Raw genomic sequence first — 22,833 nt, forward strand, 5'->3', positions numbered from 1 at the left:
CACAATACGCGCAGGAGATATGGCAGGAGGTAAAATAAATAAATATTTATTGCGTTGGAGTTGATATAACGTTTACATACGATATGATATCAACGATATTCGTTTTCATACCTGTGAATGTAAATTTCCAAGTCAGCTTTAGTCAATATATTTGTCAATGATTTTAACTTTGCTTCAACAAAGTGAAAAGATGTTTATTTCTAATGAATGCACTATAATGCATATGTATTATAGGAAATGCTATCTTTTGAAAAAAAGAAAATCTAAAAACACAAATGATGAACCAATCTTATCACTGCTCAAATCATACTAATCACATACAACGGTCAAATTCGTCCATTATGTATTCACATTTGAATGAAGTTTAATATAATGTTTAAAAATACATCTCTTAGCTTGAGATAAGTCTACAACTGTTTTATATTTGATAAATGTTTTAAAATATTTCCTGTTATTTTCATTGATCGTTCTAAAACCTTTAAATATTTCAACCTTAATGATATTTAAATTCTTTGATTTTCCATAGTTTTCTAACTTTCTGTTAATTCGCAAATCCTTTAATGATAAATACATCTCACGTGAAATGAGTTAAGATTTTTCCATGTTAGAAATACGCATTTTTATATAGATACTGTGCATCACCTTTGTGGGCACTTTGAGACTCCAGACATCTTCATTTCTCCGAATAATATGTCTTGATGATTATATTATAACAAAGGTGTTTAATTTCTAATAATGTAATGATGATAGAAATAGTAAAATATCGTAAACATCTTATTCTGTAGCCTCTTTAAAATATAGTTAATGTCTATTTATGTTAGTTCAAATTTGGCGCCGTAACTTCCGCCCTCTAATATGATAGTCAATAATTATTTTTTTCTCTAATAATAAATAATACCCGGCAAATCAAATAATAGAAATAGGGCTGTATCAGTCGAACGATCACTTTTAAGTATCTAAACTTTTCAACGACAATATGACGACCGACATTTTAGGTACTCGTATCTACATATTTATATATATATATATATATATATATATATATATATATATACATATATCTATGTGTATATATATCACACACACATAGATATATGTATGCACATATACGATAAACGTTTAATAATTTATTTCTCAATGATTTGTTATTAATTTTCGTAGTCTTATATTATTCTTAGAACTCTACGGAACATTTGAAATGTTTATAATTAAACGTTTATAATTAAAATTCATAAAAGTTAAATAAATCATATTTTTAATCAATGATGTACACACACACACACACACACACAAGTTTCTAGATTAATACGTCACGGCCATTAATTAAAAAATTATGTATCAACTATTAGGAACATTTTATGTAGATTAAACATTAATAGATATTAATTATTACTGAATGTAAGGAAGAGAGATTAAAAATTCTATAAATAAGAAAAGGAAAAAACTTGTCTTTGGCGACGAAGAGACGAGGAGGAGGAGGAGGAGGAGGAGGTGGAAATTGAACACCGACATTTAGTTTCCCCATCTAAACACGCTAGCTGTTTAAACACCAATATATTCCACCATGGCACTTGTAAAACTTATATAAAAACACAATATCTCAACTTAAAAATCTTTATATGTACATCTTATCATTGTGTTAATCTTATTTAACTTTTCAGCATCTCATGAATCATTAATAGATTTTGATAATCCTTCGGATAATTTTGGAAATTATTTACTTTTGAAAGACTACGCCTAATTTTCTATTTTGTATAAATACATATTTAAGATTGGCATTAATTTACTCCAAGTACGAATAATTCTACAGATGATTTCTGATGATTAGAATGAAGACGTAAAATAGGTCGAGTTGCGAGTATGATCGAGAAAACAGGTTGCTTCTTTCGAGTAGAGTCATTCTAACCTCGTGCTGCCTCGTGCATATTCGTATTGGCGGAGGCTTGGTGTGGCGGGGAGGGGAGGTGATGGCTGCGGCTGCGGCTGCGGCGGTGAATAGACGGAGGACGCGCGCGGAGTATAAGCGTGTGTCAGCGTACATCATAATACGGTGTGTTTGTGCCTCTGACATAGACGGAATAAATCGAGGAAGACATTTCTTTATTTGACGAAAGAGAGAGCAACGAGTACGCGAAAGAAAGATAAGAAGAGTGTGTGAAACGGGTCCATGGTGTGAAACGAGGATAGTAAGATGGCGGGATCACTAACGTGGTCGTGCACTTGTTGTCTACGATTCAAGTTCAGCCCAGAAGAGATCGAGCAACGATACAAAAGTCAAGAGATCGACCGGATGCTAGAGAAAGATCGGCAAACTTTCCGTAGGCAGGTTAAACTCCTGCTTCTCGGTGCTGGAGAAAGTGGAAAATCAACATTCCTTAAACAGATGCGAATTATACACGGAATCAAATTTGAGGTATGACGAATAGTTACGTGTCCAAGTGTCGCATTCCTATCTGCCAATTTCGTTGCGATACGAGCGTCAAATTAAAGGAAAGATCGTATATTATTTATTGGCACGTACTTTATTTTCCTGCTACCTTGATCGAATCGAATGTAAAAAAATTTTTTCTTTTTTTTCCAACTTACGTCTCTATCCAAACGACTTGTCTCATGTATCTTCTCTAATTACACTTGTTCATTGATGTTCAAGAAAACAACAGTGTCATTCTGATGTCCTTTACTATTCAATTTCATAAGCATAAGATAGAGCATGCAATTGAATATATTAATACTCGATCTCGATTTTATAAGAGTACACTGACCGATAGAAGTATGTTATTATCTTCCAAGTTCTTCTATCATATATTTGACACGCTAGACTTGGTCCATTCTATTAATTAAAACGTTTAAAACGTTTAATACTTGATGTTACAGCCTGAATTAATTAAAGAGTACCAGCATATAATCTATCAAAATATAATCAAAGGAATGAAAGTATTGGTAGATGCAAGAGATAAGCTGAACATACCTTGGGAAAATCCTAAAAATTATGATATTGGATATCAGTTATTGAAATTTGAGAATACCATGGTTTTGGATACTAGATTGTTCCTCCATTATGTACCAGCTTTACAAAGTTTATGGAAAGATGCATCTATTAAAAAAGCATTCGATAGAAGAAGAGAATTTCAATTAGTAAGATGCTATTTTTTATAATCTCTCTCTCTCTCTCCCCCTCTCTCTCTCTCCCCCTCTCTCTCTCTCTCTCTCTCTCTCTCTCTCTCTCTCTCTCTCTCTCTCTCTCTCTATCTATCTATCTATCTCCCCTTATATGCGGTTTAGCTAAAGGTAATATTAAAATATATTAAATGAATAATTTATAAAATAATCTTCTATTTCCAGAGCGATTCGGTCCAATATTTTCTGGATAATCTCGATAGGATTGCCAAAGTGGTAATGCAATATATCATTAATAAGTAATTCTTTCACTGCATGACATGATTATTTCATAAGGTGCAACCAAGAAAATCCTGTAGATTAAAATTTTTAAATATTTTATTGACCTCCGTCTTGTTTTTAGGATTATGCTCCTACGCATCAGGACATTTTACATTGTAGAAAGGCGACAAAAGGAATTTCAGAATTTGTCATACCAATAAACAATATTCCATTTCTATTTGTTGATGTTGGTGGACAGAGATCTCAAAGACAAAAATGGTATCAATGTTTTGACTGTGTGACCTCTATATTATTTCTTGTATCTTCTTCGGAGTTCGATCAGGTCTTATTAGAAGATAGGTAATGAATAAAACACTTAGGTGTATAAATATAATGAATCAGCTTTGCGAACAGTCTTTGTGTATTTATTTATTTTATTTGAAATTTTAGGAGGACCAATAGATTAGAAGAATCAAGAAATATCTTTGATACAATAGTGAATAATATGATATTTGGTGGTGTGTCAATAATTTTGTTTCTAAATAAAACTGATCTCTTGGATAGAAAAGTAAGATCGCATGATACTAATGTTCGCTGGTATTTTCCACAATTTACGGGCGATTCACATTCCATGAAGGATGTACAGAATTTTATATTGGAAATGTTTATATCTGTCAAAAAGGATCCAAGGAAACCTTTATTCCATCATTTTACTACTGCTGTCGATACAGAAAATATTAAAGTTGTATTTAATGCAGTAAAGGATACTATTTTGCATCGCAATTTGGAGTCTTTAATGCTCCAATAATGTAAAGTAAGAATGGAGGGAGCAGTTATTAATGGTTAAAAGGTATGTGTACAGTACTAGCATTAATTGTATAATATAGGCCGCCAATTTATAGCATTAAAATTGCTCGCATTGGCAGTTAGAAGAGTTTACATTCTTGCAGGACAATATTCGTTGATATAAGCTACATTATTTATTTCTATATCAGTTACGTAAAATCGAGCACACGTACAACTGATCTATATTAGGGAATGAAAAAAAAAAAAAAAAGGAAAAAGAAAAAAAAGAAAAAAGAGAGAAAAAAAGAAAAAAAAACAAGTAATGTCTTGTCTAAAAGTATGTCAACTTCTTATGCATTATATCTATTGATAATTATTTTTATAGTATCTTTAAAAGCCTAAAAAAATTTTGTATATAAGGCCTTATGGACATTATATAATTCATCAGGTTTAATTTAGACTTTTTTTTTTTTGTTTTTTTTTTTTTTTTTTTTTTTTTTTTTTTTTTATGAGAATTAATTTCATTTCATTCGGTACATATATTAATATACTCTATAGAAATTTAGCTTGTTGCTATCTCGTGCTGCTAAGTGTGCTGAAGATACTGTCTACACGGACAAATTTGTTTTAGGCATAAAAATAACTTATTTATACTTAAGACTAATTATCTTTGTTAATAATCACTACCTTAAGCGGAGAGTAAACCAAATATTAGCTCCATGCCATATAAACCAAATGAGACTAACCACTTGTGTTCAAACGTTAATATATTAACTGATTTGCTTCCAACTATGGCAAAACATATACTGATTATTTGATTTCTAATTTGGAATTATCAAGATCATGTGATTAAAGTACTTTTGATTTTTATAGAAAGAATTACATTTCGTTTTTAATAGTTAATAAAAATTTCATATGGGATGTAATATATGACCAAATTTGGAGATAAGGTACATGTATGCTATATTTAGAGTTGAAAGATGCAAATCGTAAAGGTAAAATCTTATTTTAATTATGATTATAATATATAATCATGCGAAATGTTAATGACAAAATTAAGATTTGCTTATTGATCTTTAATACGTCAAATTTGAAATGTTGCTATTTTTCATATATAAATATTATAATCTTTATATTTGTAGCTTTATAATTATTGCCTATACTAGATGCTTATCTATACTTCAGTTACCATCTATTTTATGAATTAATGAGTGAAATCAAAATAAGCAAATCTAGACTGATAAACAATCGTAACTTCATATTTTACATCCTATTTGTACTCATTGAAAAGTTTTTTGAAGATGATCAGTATTGATAATTTTCTTCTTCTTTTTTTTTTTCTTTTTTTTTTTCTTTTCCTTTCTTTTCTTCTTTTTCTTTTTTTTCTTTTTTTTTTCTTTCTTTCTTTCTTTTTTTTTTTTTTTCTTTTTTTTGAAAACTGTGATTGCGACGGTTGTCTTTGGTTTCTAAACACTCTCGAGTACAAGCTTATACGAATAATATTATCTGAACTGTATTTGATATAATTTAACTGTAATTATATTTATCTGTTAATATACACTTTATATATTATAATAAATACTTCGATCATAAATTTGGATTATCGAATGCATAACATAATTTTCAAATAAAAATAATAAGAATAATAAAAATATTGAACTGTGCAAAATGAATAATATAAAAGATATGCCAATTATATAATATGTTTTTGAAGATCTTTACAAATCTTTTTCTATAAAAAAAAACTTCGATTATCTTTCCTTTCTGTATATTATATTGAAATTTGTATGTTAGGACAAAACAGTTTTTATATGTGGCTTGAGATTTCTACTTCTCAACTGGTGGAATCTTTGTAAAAGTCTTAATGCCAGAAATAAGTATATACATTTGCATAGATGGAATAATTTCATTTGATACTACAGATTTTATTGCACGCCAAGGATTTTATGTAATGATGCTGATGAAACCAAAGACTGCTATAGTATAAAATGAAAGAGATAAAATTCCATATAACTTGGTTTATATAAGTTTAATTGTAAAGTATAATATTATAAATTTATTTAGGGATGAATATATTATATTGTTATTTCATAAGCGTGTTTTGTACGAAGTATTTTTGGAAATACAATTCAAAGGTGTGAAAGCAGTTATTTCCAATATTTAGTCTGATCGTCTATTACATAAAAGTCTTGGTTCTTCTTATTATTTACATATAATAAGAATTATGAAACAGAAAATATAAAAATACGCTTTAAATATTTGCTATTATCTATAATCAATCACAGATTGTAATAGCATAATATTTGGTCTAAACAAGATCAATGACCAGAATCTGCACTTGGAATCATAAAATTTATATATACTTACATCATGCAAAGACAAGATGGAGAGTGTAGTAATTAATAATGTTTTTTACGTAATCATACATTCCTAAAAATTTTATAAAATTCAAGTCATTTAATGCCTTTATAAGATTACTAAATTTACAATGTTTTTTACTTGTAAGTACATTGCAATTGTCTCCAGAGTTAATCTTTCTGAGACAGAACTATTGTACGATTTTATACTGTTTGTACTTTGTATGAATGAATAATGAAACAAACTGTCGATTTATACTTTTTATAAAGATCATTTGTCATTTTTTATAAAACTATTCTGAAGGGAATTGGAGTATTGATATATATATAGATTAAATATCTATTTATAAACCCAACTATATATAATAATAGTAATATTATAGGAATCTTCCAAGAATTGTATAATTGCGATAAACAAAATATACGAGTCTTACGAGATTAAATTTTAACGAAAAACCAAAAAGAAAAAGGAACAAAAAATGTAGCAATAAATTATGTCTTTGTGTGATTGACAAATATTTATCTATTGCCAATTAAAAAATGATTCCAATATCGTTTTAACTTAATAAATAGCAATATTCATTCTATTTTGAATGAACAAAAATACATAAACGAACTATGCTCGTAATGTTGATCATTTCACAAGAGAAAAGAAATAGAACGGATTTTCGTTCTACGGACACATTTATAAGGAATAAGTAATAAAATTTTATAAGCTTGTGCCAAGGAAGAAAATTATTGAAATGTCTTTCATTGGATATTTGCTGTTTTTTTGCATTTACATATCGCCTAGACACAAGAAAAATAAGACAAGTCCAAAATGAAATCTTTTTCGATAGAACAATATAAATACTTCATTAATATTTTATTCAAATCAATTAAATTTTTTTGTTCGTATATCGATTATATAAAAACTAGATTATATATATATACGCGCGCGCGCGCGCGCGCGCGTGTGTGTGTGTGTGTGTGTGTGTGTGTGTGTGTGTATGTACATATATATATATATATATATATATATATATATATATATATATGTGTGTGTGTGTGTATATATCGTATATGATAATTTGGCAATTGTATCATTTTTCTTGCACACAAGTGTCCCCTTTAGATTAGTTTTTTAATATAATCAATGTTTTTATTTAATACATATTGAATCTATTTACAGAATTTTCATTGGAATAAATTATGCACTTTACTGATTCCTTAAATAATTGTATAATAAGCATTTGCTTTAAATTATACTGAAAATATGAATTTTTTTCATGAATTTTATAATAATAAATAAAATAATTCACTAATTTTTTAACATTGTATATTCTGTTACTTTTTTCATTTACGTATATTTTTAAATAAAACCAAATGAAATTGCATATAATGCCGAATTTTACTCATTTAGAGCAACTATTAGATATGTTTAGAAATGCATAAAACATGCACATACTAAATGAACACTGTTGCTGGAGACATTGTACATGACTGTATAAAAATCATAGAAATTATCATTTTTGAATATATATATATGTATATGTATATGTATATGTATATGTATATGTATATGTATAATAGTTATTTAGACATCGCTTAGTGCAATCGCAATTTTTATATTTTATGCATCTTCAAGTTTATTATTTAATAGCAAGTAAAGTGCTCCCATATTTTTAGACTATGAAATAAAATAAAATGTTAAATTTTTTGCATACTTTAAATAGTTCTCTACAACTAAGTAAAATTAAAGGAATTGGATGTTAAAAGTAAAACTTGCGAATGTATTTATAAAATATGCACTAGTATTTTATAATTTTGAATATTTATGTATATATTTTTTTAATTACCTCCAGTTTTTATATATAGAGCAATATTTAAGATATCCAATGAATAGATGCTATATTGCGCTACTGAAAAGTGACTTTTATAGATGGATTAAGGAAAATAGAATTATTTTCTTGTAGAATAACTTCAAAGACCATACAGTTATAAAACTAATATCGATAAGTTTATTATCTTTTCTATGAATAATGTGATATTCTTCTACCTATTATTTAAACTCTTTTGCATATGAAAATTTTATCTTGTTATTTCATTTGCATTCTATTGTACATGGTCTGAAGTACGTAGATACATTGTGCCTTTTGTATACTGTATATTTGTATATAAAATCACTTTACAGAAATCTTTGTAATAATGTAAACTAAATGCATAAATAATAAATATAAGTTTAGAAATTATTTCTGTTATTTCATTGAATCAATCTTATTTTTAAATTTCAAATTAATCTTAGTTAATAATCCAAACATAATATTATTATTTGTAGAATTTTATATTTTAATTAATTGATGATTTATATAAAACAAATTAAAAACTTACATTCATTTAAAAATGATGTATATTTTACATACTTATTACTAGTACTTTTATATATATATATATATATATATATATATATATATATATATATATATATATACACATAAAAGATGTTTGGAAAATTAAATTTATTTATAATAAAATCTTGAAATATATAACAGAAAATTATATAAATGTCTATGAAATGTCACACTGTATTAAAAGAATTGTTCACAAATTAATGAATCGTTCGCTTATACATAATATTATTGTTATTTTATTCAGATCTAAATTTAATTATAGAGATTTTTCTATATTCGAATAATTATCTAATTTGTTTGCTATTAGTTTAGTCTATTTATATTCTCTTTTTTATTATAATTTTGCCACAAGATATAATATTATACGTACGAAAATACAGAAAAGATGACAATTAAATGTACTATGCAAGAAAATTAGCTTGCCTATTAAAATGTGAAATCTTTTGATTTATCAATTCTCTATCGAATTCATTTTGATCCTGTCATATTTTGTTAATGCGTTGATAAAAGACACTTCTTGTCTTTTTTAGGATAGTAAATCCTAAAATAAAGTATAAACAATGACTAGACAGGACCTACATATCAAAATTGAACTTTTAATTAAATTTTACATTTACAGTTTGTTAAGATGTTCCGTATTTTGTACAAATACGTGTATGATACATGTAGGCATATTTAACAATAACAAAAATTCAACAAATTCAGAGCGATATGTATTATTAATCGATGTCATATTTCATGGATCACCGATATAATTTTATCATATAAATAATATGTAAACATTTTTATAGTGAGGAAAATAGAAACATAGTTAAATGTGTTACAATTTGAACATAACAAAACATTACAAAATATTTTCATGTAATCGTTTAAAAATCATATAACATAAATTTCGACACGCTATATATCAAGTATTACAATATCGACAAGTAGCACATGTAACGTACGAATATTTTATATAAACATCACATTTGTAATTTAAGCTTAAGCAATAATAATTACATTATTTCATAGTGAAATGTTCCATATATTACAACATTATTTACACATTTTGTTTTCCTCCTACTACAATATAATCAAAGACATATAAAAAGTGAAGATATAATTGCATTATGAGCATAGTTTTAAATATGCGTGGCTATTTTGACCGATGTCAGGAGATATTATGTGTACTTTTATAAATATACATTTAATTCAATTGCGTTTACAAAAATTATATGTAATATATATAAAAATTACAAATATTGTATCTATATTACGTGTTCGTTTAAGAGAAAAACTTTGAATGAATAAATAAATCGTCAGACATTGAATTATGAAGTACAATGTTATAACCATTATACTTTTACTACACTATAAATAAACTCAAGTATGGTATGTGATTCAAAAAGGAATGTAATGTAATATGTGTCATGCCAGCCATTCTTTTTTCATATAGTACAAAAATAGCATCTATACGCATAAAAAAGTCCAATGGTATCTAAATCACTATCTTTGCTTCGGTAATATTACACTCTAGAATATGAATTTTTCTTGTTCAGTCTCATTTGTAGAAAGATAGGACAACAAAACATTTTTCTCATAATCTCAAAATAATCACTGATTAATTCGACGTTTAAATATATCTCTTATAGTATACCAAAATAGAAAACTATAAACATACCACATTACACTTTTATAATCACAAAGTTGACAAATGCATACGAGCCTAATAATGTGGCTAACAAACACGATTCTAGTGTAATTTGTGGAATGTAACTTGTCAAACAAGATAGTCATTAGTGAATACAATGAAATATAAATAAAAGGAACAATATATAATTTTGGTTTATAAACATATGCTATGTATCATTAGTTTCAATGTATAATATATCCAATAATAATTGATCCAATTAAATGCAATTTATCCCAGTGAAGAATACAGATGAAGTATATAATGATGATCGACGATTAATAAAACAAAACAAAAAAAAAAAATATATATATATATATATATATATATATATATATATATATATATATATATATATATTCTTTTTTCATTAAAATTTGGCAGTAATATCATTATTTGCTGTTACATTGGTATCGAGACATTACAAGGTGCTTAAGTTTCATGATTTCCTTTTTTTCCCTCCGTAGGTGTAGTCTTAGTTTTTACTTATTATAAGACTCCATACAATAATTACGCCTACCTCACCATTTTAGGTATTACAATCGTGCATATCATCTGTATCATCACTGGAATAAACTGCTTCGTGCCTTTAATAATTTTCAAAACTATAATATGCGTCTTATAATATGCATCTTGTACAAAGTTACGTTTTCATGTCTTTAGTACGTAATATATAAAGGCATATGAGGATAAATGTTATTTATGAATGAAAACGTTCATAAGTAAAATTGAAAGTAGCACAGCAGCTACTTTCACTAAACTATTGAATCTTGAATACAGTATGATTCAAATGTTATGTGTTAAACTTATCACAAATATTTGATATATTCATATCAAAATTATATCCATGTCATGAATATTCAATATCAGTATAATGAGGCATTTAGAAAACATATATCAAAAGTTTATCCGATAAGAAATATGTTTCGTTATTCGTTAGATTTTAACGTCACATTGATTTGTGCATAATTATTTACTAAATCATTGAATATTATATGATGCTTTCAGCTTAGCGTGGTTTACAAAAAATTATCTCCTAGAAAATGGTAGTATCCTTTAAAAAGTTAGATTAATTAATGGATAAGACTTATTGCATATCTGATCTACATACTGTTTTTAATTAAAGTTCAAGTTCTTCGGCAGTGCGGGAAAGTCTATGGTTATCAATTCGCCTGCGTTGACTACGCCTCACAGCATCTGCTCTACGATATGGTTCTGATCTAAGACCAAGAAGTATATCTTCTAGGGCACCATTATACACTTCATCTTGCTGTAGAAGTTTCTTCTCTTGAACCAATCTTGTTTTATTCTTGAGTTCATTTATGACAGCATCCTAGTGTAATATAAAATAATTTAATTAATAAAAGTCAATTTATAATTACTTCGCAAGTAGTAATCTTCATTATCTTGAAATTATAATTCAGATTCATATATAATACTGTATACCTATAAAATATAATACGATGTCAAAAAAAGATATTTATTCTGAAACTTTATTTAAGTCAATGAAGTTGTGACATTTCCAAGGGAAGAAAGTAATAGAGAATTTTTCTCAAGCAACATGAATGCAAGCTGTGACATGCTAACGCATCTCTTCAATTTTGTTAATGATAAACATTTAGTATAAGTACATATACATACACAAACATGTATGTATAAGTATGAAAATATGCTTATAATTGTGAGAAGCAGGCATATAGGTAAGCCATGTAGCATATTTTGATAAGCCATGAGTAATTCTATTAATATCGAAAGTACGTTATAATATTGAAGTATCTATGATTCTCATAATTGTAAAACAAAGTATTAAAAAAAATATAGATATACATAATATCCATAAATATATATATATATAATACAAACCTACACTTTAATATTTCATATTCAGAATCTGTAGAAATTAAAAATAAATGTTTTAAACTTCATCTTTATATTAATCGTTGCCTATCTTCAACCATTGCTAAATTATCTTTTACAGCGTTTTATCAGAAGATTGAAATGCTTTCTAGTATGCCTTATAAAATATTTTATTCATGGAAAGATATTATTTCTGAATGGGATGTATTATTTTGCCGATAAGATCTATATATATATATATGTTTATATATAAAACAGGAAAATATAATGTTCCTTGTGCAAATATATTATATTGTAAATACAAATTTTGTTCACTTTAAAGGAGCAATATATGCGATAATGCAATGTTAAATTCTTAAATGAAAAAATATATAGAATAAAACTCTTACATGGTAAGCATTAATTTAGTTATGCTCACTTTGTAAAAATTTTAGTGTTGCGGATATAATGTCGGTTAAGACTCCTCCTGACTAAAGTCCGAAATTTCTATTTATTCGTTATCATATTTATGAATAAAACTTGTAACGTAATAAAGCAATATAATCAGTACTACGTATATAAATATAAAAAGTATTAAGCAATGAAATGCAAGAATACTTTTTTACTTGTGGTATGTTACTTTTGCCACTTTTTTTCACCTTCTTTCTTTTTTGCTTCCTCTTTTTTCTTTCTTTCTTTCTTTCTTTTTTTTTTTCTCCCCCTCCTCCCCCTCCCCCCCCCCCGCTCCCCATCCCCTAATTAATTACGTTAGCTCATATTGACAAATACAAACAGATCCACTGTGGTAGTTATCAATTGTATGATTTTGTTTATAGATTTTATTTTCATTAAGTTCCTAATCAAAACTCACTTTTCCAAATCAGAAGGAGTCTTAAGGATAGGCAGTGAGTGAGGATGGACTTACACGTTGTGAATTGTTTCTGTATTGTTATGTTCTGACCTCCTTCTGAGTTCATTAAGATGCCGGTGCAACAGAGTCTTGTTCGAGTTACAGCAAAATTTCGGTGACTTTAAATCCAAATAAATATGTAACAAATAAGTGATCAGATTCTGTAATATATGTATATTTTGTTTGGAAAGGCGAAAATGTGAAAGGCTACAAGAACACTCATAAAACGATATCAATTGATAAAGTTATTGATAATCCCCGTAGATATCATGCTAATTCGCAACATGCAAAAAAATTATTAACACTTTTTAAAATTTACTTTTAAATTTGCCTACTATTATTAAGTTGAATGTTTTTCAATCTTTCCAAACTTTTCATTATAATGTTAAATATCATTTCCTTAATAATAAATTATCAACGACTAAACGGTTAAATTGCAAATTCAAATCACCGCATGTAGATGTTATTTGTGATAGAAAAATGTGAAATAATTGACTGTAAGTAAATTTTCAAAGGAATCTAATTCAATGATATAGCGTAATATTATAAATAAAGCCCCAATTTGATAATATGCTCATACATTGCGAAACTTGTATAGAAATGACATAGCACATACCATAGGATATTATTTTCTTCGTAATTAATACACTAAACAATACACTAACATATTTCAATATAAAATCCTATGCCAACTTAAATTAGATCTCTCAAGTCTGAGCTTTAATTATAAGGCAATATAAGTGATAAAAAGCATACTTAAAAAACAGTAACACTCTTCATAGATAAAACGACATTCAATGATAGGTCTATTTGTGTTGGAATGAAAAGGATGTTAAGAATGCATTTCCATTCTTAACGTATGTTAAGAATACATTTTTTTTTAAGTAAATATGTCATGATCATAAAGCGTGCCCTGCAATAAATATATGATTTCGTACTATTCTCTGGATTTGAGCATGCTCAATTCGCGTAGAAGTTAAAGTTAAGTAAAAGATATGTAATTAAAATAAAAGAATAAAAAAGATAGCAACAGCATAAAAACATGTATATCGATCTTAGTAATATTAATTGTGATAACGGCAAACATTTTTCTTTTTTCTTTTTATAACAAATATATTTGTGTTTAGAGAAATATAGCATATTTGTATTAGATAGTATTAGTACAAAGACAGTTAAATAAGGAAGCAATAGAAAAAGCAGATTAAATCTGAGAAGAATTGTGTGTGTTTCTAATTTTTATATTATATATTAGAAATGTTTCAATCAAAACAAGTCTATTTACTAAGCGTACTACCCTTGATGTAAAATGTGCTATTAATAAAAGCATGGACTAATTGTGTGTGTGTGTGTGTGTGTGTGTGTGTGTGTCAATTTAAAATATCGATTTAATAATATTATTACAAATTTGATTCTATATATCCTAATAATCATAATGATTTGTCCAAACTTCTAATCAATAGCACAACGGTATTAATATCCTTTTTAAGCCAATTATATCAATAAAAAATGTACAAAAAAGATATGGTATATAACACACCTGCTGTTTCTTCTGGTTCAATTTATTTCGTTTAATTACTTGCTCAGACGTATTTAAAGCTTCCGCAGCAGCAGCTTCTAATCTACGACGTTGCTCATTTTCTTGATCCGCTGCCTGTTAATGATAAACGAGTGTTTGCATTTTTGTAATCTTATTTATTATTTACAATAGTTAGCTACTCATATGTTAGATTGAAAACAATACCTTAAAAGATCTTGCGAATCTAACAAGAAGCGAGAAGAAGGTATTCGCATCTGCTTGTCTGGGGCTCTCTCCGAAATATTCAACGCATTCTCGAAATGCTTCACCGGCAGCACGTGCGTCTGATTTGAGTCGACGTAATTTCTCTTCGGAATTATTTAAAAAGTCACGTAGAACGGTATTATGTTTTTCTTTACCACGAAGTTCGAATTCTTTTCTTACAAGATCCATACCCTTTTCCAATTCATGAACGTCGGTTATTATATTTTCAAGAGAAACTATAACAAAAATATATCATCAATATTCAAGTAAGACTGCAATTAATTTTACGTATTGATTGTGACGTCCAAGATAATATTATATGTATTCACCTGTTGCAGCTTTATCAATATACATGAGTTCGGAATCGAAATTAATGAGTTCCGGGAATTTGATTCGTATTGTTGCTACTATATAATGTAAAAGGCACATCCTTTTATCTGTAGACTTTGTGTCTAATAACGTATCTAAACTTTGTAATTTAAATCCGTAAGCAGGTCCACGTTTGCTACTGTTTAAATAGTTTCCGAAAGCAAGAATGATTTCTAAAACTGCTCTCAATTTCTTAGAACTTTTCACGGTACTTGATGCAGATATCACAGCATGTATTTGTGGCGTAATAAGGTGTAAATTGTCAAAAAAGTTTCCTATGTAATTCATTATTGAAAGTTTAGTCGATATTCTTTCTACCTTTCCTAATTGCATCAAAAACTTATCCTCTTCGGTTAAGAGATTTATATTCTTCTTTTCGATAATATATTCACGATAAGCTTTTATCTGGGAAAAAAAAAGAAAAAAAGAAAAAAGAAAAAAAAAGAAAAAGTTTGTTATTTTCATTAAAAATAATATCTATGTGGAAAATAATAATTTACGTACCTCCTGATCGGTTGGCACCATACGCTGTAATAATTCTACATTCTCAAGCGAAAGTACCTTCAAATCAAGAGCATTCACGGCCATTATTACCTTTTCCACTGGCATCTCCATCTTTCTACGTGATATTGCTACAAAAAAGAAAAAAAAATACATGTATACGCGTAGAACTTATACGTATATATGTGTGCTTATAAAGTTTTTCATTCGTACCAATATTTCGTAATCTCGTGTGTTCCAAAAGAGACACATTTTCAGGCTTCTTAAATCTTTTACTAGGAAAGCTTTGCAGGCCATCCAGTTCGCTATTACCATTAGCTACATGACCACTCATACCGATCTTGAATCTCTCTTCAAAATCAGAAAAGTCTATGTAATTATGCAATCGATCGTCATCCAATTCATTGAATATAGTGCCTCGTACTTGATTCGGTTTTAATGCGATCCAATTGAGGGTAGGCAATTTGTACTTTGTTTGTACCTGAGATGCAAAAGAAAAAGAAAAAAAAAAAAAAAAAAAAAAAAAAAAAAAAAAAAAAAACAGAAACAAAGATAAATCAATTTGTCTGGCAATATAGCAGCAGTAAGGTTTATGAATTATCAGATCATTTTTCAGAGCCAATTATTATAAACAATTATTAATTTAGAACTTGTATTAAAAAATATCCCCGAGGAATGATCTATCGGGTCAACGTTTTACCTAAAAAGGATCAAACGTGTATATACTTTTCTTTTAATTGTCATTGCTCCATCGGGTGCTTGCATCATTCCAGCTGGTGGTGGTGGTATAGGCGCAGGTGGTGGTAACTTGTGATCGCCCGGTGAAAGAGGTGCCATAGGCGGTGGTGGTGGACATGGCGGTGGAGGTGGCGGAGGTGGAGCTGGCGTAGAATTATTAACTTGATCCGACGTTGACAATTGTTCTGTACTTAGTCCAGGTGATATAGTATTCTCCTGACCGAAAATATCAGAATTGTTCAAGGGACTCATAGCGCTTCCATTTCGCATATTGGCTATTAGAAAAAGACAGAAAATTAATTATTAATTATCATTCATTAAAATTAATCGACAATATAATAATTAAACTCGACATATTACCCGACGAACTCTTCGTAAGGGTTCCTGTAAGGGTCTCCAATTCGATTATCTTATTCTCCAAAACGCTTTGCCTACGCGCAGAGTCTTGTTTTTGTCGTTTGAGCGCTGCAAGTTCCTCCTCCGCTATTCTACGCGCTTCCGAAACATCCGTGTATTCTATCTTCAATGCACCTAATTCAGTCTCTAATTCTGCTAATTTCGCTAAAGATTCTCTTTCTAATTCGGTCATTCTGTCGTGTGCCTAAAAAAAAAAAGTATTATTACTTGAAAATTGTCATAACCATAAAACGATCACGATCATTCTTCCAACTTACATGGCCAAGTTCATCCTCTAATTCAGCTACTTTTTCTAATGCTGCAGTCTTCGTTTCGCTGTCTTCCATTAAAGCAGCGACATCGAATACATTGTCTAAGTAAGCCGAGATTTGAACCTACAATTATCAAATATTATGTACTTTTTTCTTCTGACCAAAAGAGAAAAAAAGATGAAATGTTAAGTAATGTCTGTTAAAAATGAATGGGAAATTAAATAAAAATACGAACTTGCAAATCTTCGCTTTCCGTATGTCTAAGTTTCTCTAAATATTCATCGAGGCCTAATTTTGTAAATTCATATTGCAAGTGTACTCGAAAATTCATATCTTCCACAGAATGAACGACGATATTCACGAACTGCATGCAGGCAACCATGAATTCTATATGGAAACTATCGTATTGCGTAAAATAAGTCATGAGCGTAGTAAATCTTCGCCTTTCCATGCACACTTCTTTGAAATTATCGAACGCCGATAAAATAATTTCATGTCCGCCTTTTACTAAACAAATCGCCGCAAGAAGTTCCAAAACTAAAGCTTTCGTCCTGAAAGTAAGGAAAGGGGAAAAAAAAAAGAAAAAAAAAAAAAAAAAAAAAAAAAGAAAGAAAGAAAAAAGGTTAATAATTAAAGATCTAAAATAAAAGAACACTTCAATTTTACGTATAAAGTAAATGATGTTACATATCAATGACTTGACTAATTTAAAATTTACCTTAAACTTTTGTGCATTAAACTAAGCGCAATGCAATTAATTGCTTCTCTGTGTTGTATAACCATATTGAAACCGTACTGAAAATATCAAATATAAATGATAAATATTTGGACGTTTCAGTTCCAATTAAATCTGCATATAATACCTTATTATTCATAATGGCACGCATGCAAAGTATGCAAACATGGATATCGTCCTTTGCTTCGCCCATATTCAAACGAGCCACATGTCTGGATCTGCGTTTTACACTGGGACTGTCTTTAAGTTCGTGAAGAGATGGTCTTAAACATCCATTATTCAAGTGCGAAGAACCGCCTGTTTCGACTAGTAAATTAGAAATGAAAAATTGTGTTATAAAATTTTTAATATAATAAACATTGTTATTTTATATATATATATATATATATATATATATATTTTTTATTTTCTTTTTTATCTTTCGTTCGGATATATGAAATAACTTACTCGTCTGTAATTTTTCTTCGGAACTAGCGTGAGATTCCAAAAGACGTTGTTCGTGTCGCATCATGAGTAATCTGAAGCTAAGGTAATCTATCAGAGCATCCAGTCCTTGATTCTCCTCGTCCAGGAATTCTCTTACCCATCTAAAACATTCCTACGATCATAATACAAATCCAAAAAGACGACGAGATAATGCATACGGATCCATTTACTTGAAACATACAATTCTATTGATCCGTTTTCATGCTTTTTACGGTGATTATAAAGAAGAAAGAAACAGACAAAAGAAGAAGAAAAGATCTTTTTTTCAATGACATTTCTTTTATATTAACGATCTAACAAATTATTTTATATCTTTTTTAATATCTTAAAATTTGTTAATAGTCACCTATAAATAGATAGTCTTCTCGTCATCTCTATTATAGAATGTAATTTATACACACACACACACTCATACATATCTTTAGATACCAAGTGCATCTGTGTGCATGTATCTTCAGATAGGAAGTATATACATGTGTGTGTGTGTGTGTGTACATTTCATGACGATAATCTGAGATAGATGAATTATGTAAAAGCGCCGACCGTAATTATCGCTCGAAAAATAAAACTCTTTTATTAAAAAAAAAAATAAAACATTTATCTTCTCTTACTCTATATGATTCGTGCGCAAGGAGATTTCCAAATCCCGAAGTACTTGGGTCGATGTAGACTCCCCAACCATTTTTCTTTTCTGGAAGAATGTGAGGAAACGATACGACTGTGGTAGTCATTAGTATCCGTCTGATAAAAGTAGCTTTTTTTCTGGTATAAATATGAACTTGAACGGAACAAAAACGTGCGTTCTTCTCGAAATAAAGAAAAATCTTCAAACAACATCCACCACGTTTTTGGACGTACGTTCGTACGTTAAATAATAGAAATTATTTGTTAATCGTTTTTATATAAATCAATTAAATTAACGAACAAAGTATTTATATACATAAGATAAAAATTTTTAATAAAAATATATAATTAAAGGCGAAAAGAAAGAAAAAAGGAAAACTTGAAACAAACATACTCGATGACTTCGTGACGCTTTTGGATCCAAATATGTACGTAATTTTGCCAAGTAATGCGACGGGGGATCTTTCGCTTGCACCCTTTCCTGTAATCGTTAACAATTTCCATATTATTTTACGAGTATTAATCATACATCAGTGTGCGCAATTGAGGAGCATGCAAAACGAAAAAGAAAATCAAGTTACAAAAGTCGCCTTTATGTTTTTCTTAAGAGCCTACTTTATATTGCTGTTGTCAAGATAAGAATATGGAAAGAATTACGTCAACAAATTTGTATTCTAAGAAGGAACATTAAAGTTGATGCTTTTACAACGCGCAAAAGCGGTCTATAAAAATAGACCTGAATGGAAGCATACCACCTGTTGCGAGTTTCATACTCTCTCATACTCTCTCTCTCTCTCTTTCTCCTCTTTCACGGCTATTTTTGTTACGCGTCTTCTACAACCGATTGTTAATTTGGATTCATTTATTTTGGATGCATTAAGCGTACTCGCCTGATCGCATATGATATCCCATTTTTTTTCGTTATCGTACTGTTTCAAAAGTTTCGCCTTATCCGGTGGTAGATCCATAGACGCCTGAAATAAACGATTAAATCATTCAAAATTCATCATGATTATGATCGCACGAAACGTATAATACATATAATTTATTTGACATTATAAATTTTTATAAAATAATTATTATAAAATAATAATTTTTTAATATATATATATATATATATATATATATATATATATCGGATCATAACATAAATAAGTTCGATTATATTCATTTAAAATTATACTTGCAACCTAACTTATTTATGTCGAAGCCTAATATATGTTATATTCATCATTTTGAAGGAATCGACATTTCTTTTAATCGTTTTGCTTTTTTAACTAAGTCTTATCGTTATCGCTGTTTTCCTGAAGCATTATAGTTTACCGAAAAAAAAGAAAAAGAAAAAGGAAAAAGAAACGAAACAACATTCGGAAATGATGTGGCGAAGGACGTGAACGATAATACATTCCCGTTATCAGAAGTATAAATTTTAATGGGTGACTTTCGATTTCAGCTCGTCGTACAAGCTGAAAGAAACGCAAGGGTGAGCTGCTGAATCGTTGGTAGGATCCGGCGAAAGACAAAAAGTGAAGACGAGAAAAAGGGAAAAATCAAGGAAGAGCGGAACGACGGGGAAGATCAAGGTCTTTTAACTGTAAAGAGATTGCGTCATTCATGTGGTGCACAGTGCAAGTAGCCAGTAAGCTGAGGATCACACGTGACGTCAGTGCCATTAATGTACAACGTTCAACGTTCGAGCAATGAGATAAAGGATTTCAAACAAATGTTTATATACCACACACACACAAATATATATATATATATATGTGTGTGTGTGTGTGTGTGTGTGTGTGTGTGTGTGTGTGTGTATGTAAGATACATTTTTCTTAGACTTTATCCTAATTTAATACTTCAAATAGTACCTTTCGAAGTAAACTTAATAACAGGAAAATATGAAATGTATTCAAGTTTACTAAATCGGAATCCAATGGAATCGAAGGATTATTCATTTGTTTATCACATTCGCAATGATTACTTGATCGAGCAACGAATGGATTAAGTATCGCAAGTGGAATCTATAAATAGAATCAAAGAATGCTTTCATGCAAGGCTTTCATCCCAGGACTCCTACAGAAACTAACCTATATAGCAGAAAATGATCGATAGAAAAAAATAAATAAAAAACTAAATAAAAAAAAGGAAAATAAAAAACTTATATTTGCACAAAAATATACCATTAATTATTTTACTTATTGCATATACATATGTATATATATATACATATATATATATACAAATGGATCAACCTCTCATTATTTTTTCTCTCATCATTTCGCAACAAATATTTACGAGTTATGTATCAATATAACAATTGACAAATTGTCCTATTGATGAATACTGATTAACTTTTATACGTCTTTTTATAAGATTCTATTTAACGAAATTGTAAATATCAGTAAATTTTGTAAACAGCAACAAACATAAAATTCACATTTTAATGTTGTTGTCTAAGTGTTGTTATAGAAGGAAAGAAGACATAATAAGGTATAGGACACGCATGTGAGAAGCGTGGGAGGGAGTGAAGGAAAGTTGGGTGGGAGAGATGGAAGGGAGGGAGAGAGTAAAGGAAAGAGAAGGGAAGGGAAGGGAAGGGAAGGGAGGGAGAGAGAGAGGGACAGAAATAAAGTATTTAGAATCCTACGTCACGCCATCGACCAATGGAAAAAAGAAAAAAAAAAAAAAAAAGGAAGAAAGAAAAAAGCAGATGATCGTGGCGAAGGGTGAGATACTCGCTGCTAACCAAAAGATTACTCACCAAGACTTTGGTAAAGCGCCTTTCAAGTTCTACGGCATCCGGCATCGGTTGTCTTGGTGCACCACGGACGCTACCACTTTTCGCATGTAATCCGGCCAAAGCTCCGATACCATGACTCGTTGGTTGATAAGAATGTTGAGAGGATCCGTCTTTGATAGCCCCATGAAATACTTCCCGTACACCGGCGTCGCTCTCGTTGATACGACTTTGCACGCTACCCATTGTTTCGGCTTTTTGTATATGTCACATTCGAAGAAACAAATATACATACATGTGTATATATCTATATTTTATATATATTATATATATATATAATATATATACACACACATGCACGGGCACACACATATATACGTATGTATCAATGAAGAAGACGGGCGCGCAACTCGGCGGTAGCGGACGATCGTACAAAGACGTATCGTAAATAAACACGATTCGGGAACAATGTGCACACACACTCTCTCTCTCTCTCTCCCAGCCCTTGTCAACACGAAGAACGGTGGTCAGTAACAATAACAGCGACGGCGACGACGACGACGACGTTCGCGATACTTCCTCATTCTCGATCGCTTCCAATTATTAAGCTCTCTCTAGGATGAGTAATGACGAGAAATTAACGATTGAAATCGGTTATCGTAAACTCGCGCAACAGGTATCGAGCAATCCATCGTGAACACAATTCCCATGAACTCAGAAACTCGCGTGAGACGAATCACTCTGCATTTAACACCACGTACTTGCGTCCACGACATCTGCGATAGCCTCGTCAGTGGGAAGACGGACACTCCCGTCTTAAAATCTTTGATATAACGACATTATCGCCATCTTCTTCGATATTCTTCCTTTA

General features: G+C 29.5%; 2 protein-coding genes across 8 annotated transcripts; one reads left to right on the forward strand and one right to left on the reverse strand.

Moving 5' to 3' along the window:
- The first annotated feature begins 1,952 nt into the window (after window positions 1-1,952).
- Window positions 1,953-21,396, forward strand: LOC124428856 (guanine nucleotide-binding protein subunit alpha homolog). Of its 4 annotated transcripts, none has more exons than XR_006943304.1 (7): window positions 1,953-2,413; window positions 2,875-3,135; window positions 3,343-3,393; window positions 3,521-3,738; window positions 3,829-4,228; window positions 20,685-21,041; window positions 21,140-21,396. XR_006943304.1 is itself a non-coding variant. In XM_046973430.1 (6 exons), exons 1-5 carry the CDS (start codon window positions 2,192-2,194, stop codon window positions 4,184-4,186), a joined length of 1,110 nt encoding a protein of 369 aa, XP_046829386.1. In that variant the 5' UTR covers window positions 1,953-2,191; the 3' UTR covers window positions 4,187-4,228; window positions 20,685-21,396. The 4 variants fall into 4 exon arrangements, 2 of the variants coding, with proteins under 2 accessions (XP_046829386.1, XP_046829387.1); XR_006943305.1 differs by having other exon boundaries at window positions 20,685-21,033; XM_046973430.1 differs by having other exon boundaries at window positions 20,685-21,396.
- On the reverse strand, window positions 9,488-22,754 carry LOC124428855 (formin-like protein). 4 transcript variants are annotated; one of them, XM_046973427.1, is made up of 17 exons: window positions 21,987-22,754; window positions 20,122-20,205; window positions 19,626-19,712; window positions 19,219-19,298; window positions 18,569-18,708; window positions 18,249-18,427; window positions 18,104-18,180; window positions 17,621-17,936; window positions 17,392-17,508; window positions 17,078-17,318; window positions 16,706-16,992; window positions 16,193-16,460; window positions 15,983-16,110; window positions 15,439-15,883; window positions 15,071-15,345; window positions 14,867-14,980; window positions 9,488-11,916 (listed from the first exon to the last, which is right to left on the reverse strand). In XM_046973427.1, the coding sequence occupies exons 1-17, from the start codon at window positions 22,206-22,208 to the stop codon at window positions 11,704-11,706; spliced, it is 3,273 nt and encodes a 1,090-aa protein (XP_046829383.1). In that variant the 5' UTR covers window positions 22,209-22,754; the 3' UTR covers window positions 9,488-11,703. The 4 variants fall into 4 exon arrangements, with proteins under 4 accessions (XP_046829383.1, XP_046829382.1, XP_046829385.1 ...); XM_046973426.1 differs by having other exon boundaries at window positions 19,219-19,325; XM_046973429.1 differs by having other exon boundaries at window positions 18,569-18,719; window positions 21,987-22,124.
- Window positions 22,755-22,833: the final 79 nt, after the last annotated feature.

Source organism: Vespa crabro, chromosome 13 (assembly GCF_910589235.1).
Source record: "Vespa crabro chromosome 13, iyVesCrab1.2, whole genome shotgun sequence".
Lineage (NCBI taxonomy): Eukaryota > Metazoa > Arthropoda > Insecta > Hymenoptera > Vespidae > Vespa > Vespa crabro.